The 6,505-nt window shown below is 32.5% G+C and overlaps 1 protein-coding gene across 1 annotated transcript; it reads left to right on the top strand.

Moving 5' to 3' along the window:
* The first annotated feature begins 1,649 nt into the window (after nucleotides 1-1,649).
* Nucleotides 1,650-3,848, top strand: LOC110728460 (protein FAR1-RELATED SEQUENCE 5-like). Its single transcript, XM_021908104.1, has 3 exons — nucleotides 1,650-2,393; nucleotides 2,552-3,025; nucleotides 3,105-3,848. The coding sequence occupies exons 1-3, from the start codon at nucleotides 1,650-1,652 to the stop codon at nucleotides 3,846-3,848; spliced, it is 1,962 nt and encodes a 653-aa protein (XP_021763796.1).
* The last annotated feature ends 2,657 nt before the right edge of the window (nucleotides 3,849-6,505 follow it).

Here is a 6,505-nt window from a genome sequence, read left to right as displayed (position 1 = left end):
GAGACGTGATAATCTATTATTGGTGCATAAGTAATAATAAAAGGTCAAAGTTTTTGTAGTATGACCTAATGAATAGTAACTGAGTTAAAGAAACAAAAAAAAAGAAAAATAGTATAGTGTAATAACATGTTGGATTTTTTTTATTATATTCAATGTGAAAGAGTCTAGTACTTAACTTTTTAGTAGAAGAAAATAACGATTAAGTAAAAATAATATAAAATTGTGACCTTATCCTAAACAATACCATTTGCATGTACCCGGTGTACAGTATTTTTACTGTACATCGGGTTTTCGCACGTGCTTTTTTTTTAAAAAAAAAATCGCAGAATTTCAAATACCTAAAAATAAAAAAAACACAGAACAACAATGGAGGAGAGAGAAAGTGAGAAAACGCAGCTATCAATCATCCATTGAGGGGAGAGAAAGTGAGAAATCGCAAAAATTGCAGAAAACGATCATCAATCGAGGAGAAAAAAGGTTAGAAAACGCAAAAATTGTAGAAATCGATCATCAATCGAGGAGAAAAAAGGTGAGAAAACGCACAAATAGAAGAATTCGATCATCAATTAAGGACAAAGAAAGTGAGAAAACTTACAAATTGCAGAATTCGATCATCAATGGAGAATTCAACTTTCGATACAACAAATTGCAGCAATCTCATTCACGAATTGCTACAAAAACAGAGGCAAATTGAGACTGAATTTGAAATCGATTTAAATCGATCGATTATAGAAGAAGAAGAAACTAATTGTTTTGGAGATGAATTCGTACCAATATTCAACAATCCAGACAATGCAGATGAAGCAATCGAAAATGCAGATGAAGCAATTGAGAATGCAGAAGACACAATTCACAATGCAGAAAATCAAGTGGTTCCTGATAAATCAATTGATTCAAATTCAGAACAAACCACCAAATCAGATGCAACTGAAGGTAATTTCTATGAATTTTTGAGATTGTATGCAAAAAGTAACCCTTTGAATACATAATTGTTACCCTTTTCATGCATAAACGTGACCATACTTATGCCTAATTGTTACCCTCAGATTGAATGCAGAACTTTTTAGATTGCATGCAAAAAGTAACCCTTTGAATGCCTAAATGTTACCCTTTTCTTGCTTAAAAGTGACCCTATTTATGCTAAAATGTCACACTCAGATTGTATGCAAAAAGTAACCCTTTGAATTCCTAAATGTTACCTTTTTCATGCATAAAAGTTACCCTATTTATGCTCAAATGTTACACTCAGATTGTATGCTGAAAATTGAGATTGTATGCAAAAAGTAACCCTTTCAATGCCTAAATGTTACCTTTTTCATGCATAAAAGTTACCCTATTTTGAAACGAATGTTACCCTTTTTTTTATGCTGTCTGTGGTTATTATCTGATTTGTTTGTATTAAATAACAGATACAAATCCAATTGATGCTTATGGTTTAGATCTTAGAGGATCATTTGTTGGTGTGGTAAGAGAAACTTTTGAAGAAATTTTGGAATTGTACGAAAAACATGCTGCTATACTGGGGTTTTCAATAAGAAAACATACAACTAGATTCAAACAACACACAAAAATAGTAACTGAGAAAAAACTATGTGTGTTCTGCTGAGGGAAAGAGATATTTAGGTCAGAAGAAAACAAAGTTAGTTGAAATGGTTGATGAAGAGGATGTAAATGTAAAAACAAGAAAGCCAAGACAAGTATCCATTACAAGATCAAATTGCAAGGCATGCATAAGAGAAAAAGTGAATAAAGAAGGACAGTTTGAGGTGGTGGCTCATGTTATTCAGCATAACCACGAGCTAACAAAGCCACAGTGGCATTATTTGCATCGTTCTGAAAGAAAAATGACAGAGGAAAAAGTTGTAACAATGAAATCTTCAGGTCTAACTACAATGGACACTTACAATTACATGGCTACAGAGGCTGGAGGAGAACAGAATATAGGCCATAGTGTTGTAGATCACCTGAATTTCTGCTCAAGGTTAAGAATGGAACAAATTGAGGCTGGAGATGCTCAAACTTTAGTGAACATTTTAAGTCAGGAACAATCAGAGGATCCAAACTTCTTTTTTAGAGTGAAGTTTGACAAAGAAGGAAGAATTTGCAATATCTGTTGGAGAGATTCAATGATTCTAGAAGACTATAGGATATATGGAGATGTTCTTGTCTTTGATACAACATACAGAACCAACAAATATAATCTTATATGTGCTCCATTTGTTGGCATAAATAACCACTGGCATAATTGTATGTTTGCTTGTGCTTTTATTGGGGATGAAACGACAGATTCATTTGTGTGGTTACTACAAACCTTCTTCAAAGCTATGGAGGATAGAAAACCAACTTCAATATTCACTGACCAGGACCAAGCAATGGTAAATTCTATACTAGAGGTAAAAGATTTATATTGACATCTTACAGATTTGAGCTATGACAATAAAGTTTTCCTTTTTCACATAAAGTTACCCTTTTAGCTGCATAAAGTTACCCTTTTTAGTGCATAAAGTAACCCTTTTAACAGCATAAAGTGACCCCTTTATTTTCAATGCAGGTGATTCCTAATACAAGACATAGACTTTGTATATGGCATTTGGAGAAAAATGCCATAACCAGATTTGGAGCTCTTAAAAAAGACAAAGAATTCAAATTTGCATTCAACCAGTGGTTAAAGATGTGTGTGACAGAACAAGAATTCGAAGCAAAGTGGCAAGCAATGTTGCAAAAATATGAGTTGACAGAACACTCTTGGTACAAAAGAGTGTATGAGTTGAAAGACAAATGGTGTCCTGCCCTTTGTAGAGATTTCTTTTCAGCAGGGATCTTATCGTCACAAAGGAGTGAAAGCACTAATCATGCCATAGGATTTAGAGCAAGTAAAGCAACTACTTTGACAGAATTTTATACCATATTTAAGAAGACAACTAATCGTTGGAGAAGCACAGAGAAATATGATGAGTTTACTTGTAGAAAGTCAATAGCATTCACTTCACTGCCTCTATCTGGAATGCTAAAGCATGCCGTACAGGTAAAAAGTTAACTGACAATACATAAATTACACCTAATATATGGCAATTTAAATGAAGCTGCATGATTTTGATGTACAGGTTTTCACTTTATCACTCTTTAGAAATTTTGAAGAGGAGTTTGGATACTCTATGGCAACAACTGTTCAGATGTTAGGCAGTAATGAAGAATGCCTACTTTATCAAGTAACACTAGAAGACAAGCCATGGTCTGCACATCAAGTAAATTATATACAAGAGAGCCAAACTGTATGGTGTACTTGCAAAAACTTTAAAGCATCTGGATGGTTATGTTATCATTGCATCAGAATTCTACATTTGCATTCAGTAACAAGAATACCAGACAAGTATGTTTCAAAAAGATGGACTAAGTTTGCAAAAACAGAGGCATGGGATAGGTTGAAGAATCAGGATCCTAAACAGCAATATATTCCATGGAGGCAAACAATGATGAGGAAATACTACAATCTAATCTTAAAAAGTCAAGAAAATGAAGAGACAAGAGCATTTATGGAAGAAAGCTTCAGAAACAGTCTTAAAATGGTGGAAGACTTACTTGCTAGTGTTGCTCAGAAAGAAAGTGCAGAAGCTGCTTCTAACATTCCTGATGTGGCAGACAACACTCAAAGCAATACTGACGCTTCTTCAGCATCGAGTACAAGCACATGTGTACCAATAATTCTTGATCCTAAAAGGGCTGTAACAAAAGGAAGAAGCAAGAGAGCAAAAGGAGGACTTGAAAAAAGCAAGAGAAAAAGAAAACCAGCACTGCCACCTCCAAATTCAGAATTTGGATCAAAGACACCTAACTTACGACTCTTTTAAGATCTTTTTTAGAACATTTTTTTTTCGAAATTAATATACCTTGTATTGTTAAACTATTTTTCTTTTGTTTTTTTTACTCTGTGACTAGTTTAATGAAAATGTGATTGACACTTTTATTAGCACATGTTTAATTATTGGAACACATCAACTTATGTTACCCTTTTAACGTATAAAAGTAACCCTTTTTATGCATAAAAGTAACCCTTTTCATGCATAAAAGTGACCCTTTTCATGCATAAAAGTTATCCTTTCTATCCACTAAATCAACCTTTTCTTTGGCAATAGTTACCCTTTCTGTTAATAAAAGTTAACCCTTTTATCAATAAAAGTTACCCTTTCCATGCATAAAAGTTACACTATCTACCCACAAAAGTATACCTTATCATGTATAAACTTATTATTTCTACCCACAAAAGTAACCCTTTTTATGCTACAAAGTAAACCTTTTTATGCATGAAAGTGACCCTTTTCATGCATAAAAGTTATCGTTTCTATCCACTAAATCAACCTTTTCTTTTCTAATAGTTACCCTTTCTGTTAATAAAAGTTACCCTTTTTATCACTAAAAGTTATCCTTTTCATGCATAAAACCCCTGACCCTTTTATTTTACAGAAAAAAGTGTCCCTTTTCATGAATAGAAGTGACCCTTTTTCTACATAAAAGTGACCCTTTTCATTGCTAAAATTACCATTTCTAACAATAAAATCTACCTTTTTCTTGCTTAAAAGTTACCCTTTCTATAAATAAAAGTTACCTTTTCTATAAATAAAAGTTACCCTTTTCTGCATAAAAGTTACCCCATAAAAAACATAAAAATAAACCTTTTAATTACTTTATGTATTCACATACATCAATATTCCAAAAACAACTAAAGAATTTAAACTAAGTTTAATTACATCATTAAACTTAATGTATGCACATACATTAAGTTTTTTCATTGTTAAAAAAATCCCTTGAACTAATCAGCTAACAACTATCAATTATTTCACTATTTAGAAGGAGTAAACTTTTTTGCCTGCTTTTTTGCCCTTTTTCCTTTGTTCTTTTCCTCTTCTCCCTCTCCCTCTGCCTTTGCTTTTGCTTCTGCTGCCATTTTTCTTTCTTCTGTTTCTCTCTTCTTCTTTGCAGCAATTGCAGCCTTTAATCTTTCTTCAATTTCATTGACATAAGAAGGATCTTTCTTCTTCTCATTGAACTTGTGTAATTCTAACAACACATCGTTCCTAGATTCATTCAAATCACACAGTACCAGTGTGGTACAGATCTCTCCTTGTAAAAATTTCCTTCCATTAATCTCAAAACAGCAAAAAAAATAAAAATTATCAATATGTAATTAATAAAAGCAATAGAAAGGAAAAAACTACAGAAACTATATAGATAATTACTGTTTCGAGATCATTGAATTTGAACTATTCACCAACAAAATGGAGCATGTGATACATGACAAAGACCCCACAATCCAAATTGTCAACTTTTTCTTTTCTCCATTCCAACTCAACAACTTCAAAACCATAAGAAGGTAGCTGAGAACTCTTTGGATGATTTCTTTTGCTAAGAAAAGCACCCATTTGAACACACTGACATAAAATATAAAAGTTTAGAATACATTAAAATAAAAAAAGTTAAAATGGAAACAATGAATCAACAGTAACATAACAAAAAAAACAAACATAAACATACCATCTTTGAACACAATTCTTTTGTATAAACAAGAGCAGAATCAGTCCAGATAATGTTGTCAAGATAATATACCAACTCTTTTGTATGATCAATAACATACAAAATGTAGTGATTCTCAATAAGAACAGGAAAATAGATCTGAAACAGCAAAATTAAAGAGATTTAAACAGAGCATATCATAAAGAGAACTCTTTTAAATTTATTACATTAAGTTTAGAATAAAAATACCAGATCAGCATCCATTATATTATATTCTGGATTCTCATAGCTAACCCAACCTTCCCATATGTCGTGCAAATCCTTAACAGCACTAGATATGTTACCTTTCCCAATATTGTCACAAACATGCAAGAATGAAAACTATTAAAGTATAAGATCTCAATAATATATATATAAAGTAAATGTGTTAAGATATAAAAAAAGGAATGAAATAACTTACACTCTGCCTAACACTGAAGAAGAATTTCCGAGGACCAGTAGCTTGAAAACATGCTTTCTCATTCAAATACAGACAGAAGCAATCAATAACGCACCATCGAATCCTAAGTGGAGCAACAAGGGACACCATGTCTTCTCTTGGAATTAAAAAGTTCATTCCAAAAGTAACAAGGCTCTCACTTAAACAATAAAAAATAAGATCAACATTAAAAAAAAAATATAAGAAAAAAAACAGATAAAAAAATAATTATAATAAAAAAGGACACTTAACTTCTTATCCATTGAAACATCCTTCAGCAAACAATAATCGAGAATTTCCAAATGTAACTGAGGCAAATTCTTGAAAATCTGAGCATTGCTCTTTACAAAAAGAGTTACAAAAGGCACCTGCACACCTGCACACCTACATGTCCACAGTCCAGAGAGCATAAAGATTTATTTGCTCTGAGTCGAGGAGGTTCATTTTGATCAATATGCCCGACAGGAATATTTTGAGTAGGACCAAGAATGATAGCAGAAGGTCCAGAACCATTAAGAC

Source organism: Chenopodium quinoa, unplaced genomic scaffold (assembly GCF_001683475.1).
Source record: "Chenopodium quinoa cultivar QQ74 unplaced genomic scaffold, ASM168347v1, whole genome shotgun sequence".
Taxonomy (NCBI): domain Eukaryota; kingdom Viridiplantae; phylum Streptophyta; class Magnoliopsida; order Caryophyllales; family Amaranthaceae; genus Chenopodium; species Chenopodium quinoa.
Note: the sequence above shows the minus strand (reverse complement) of the source record. Positions and strands in the feature narration are given on the sequence as shown.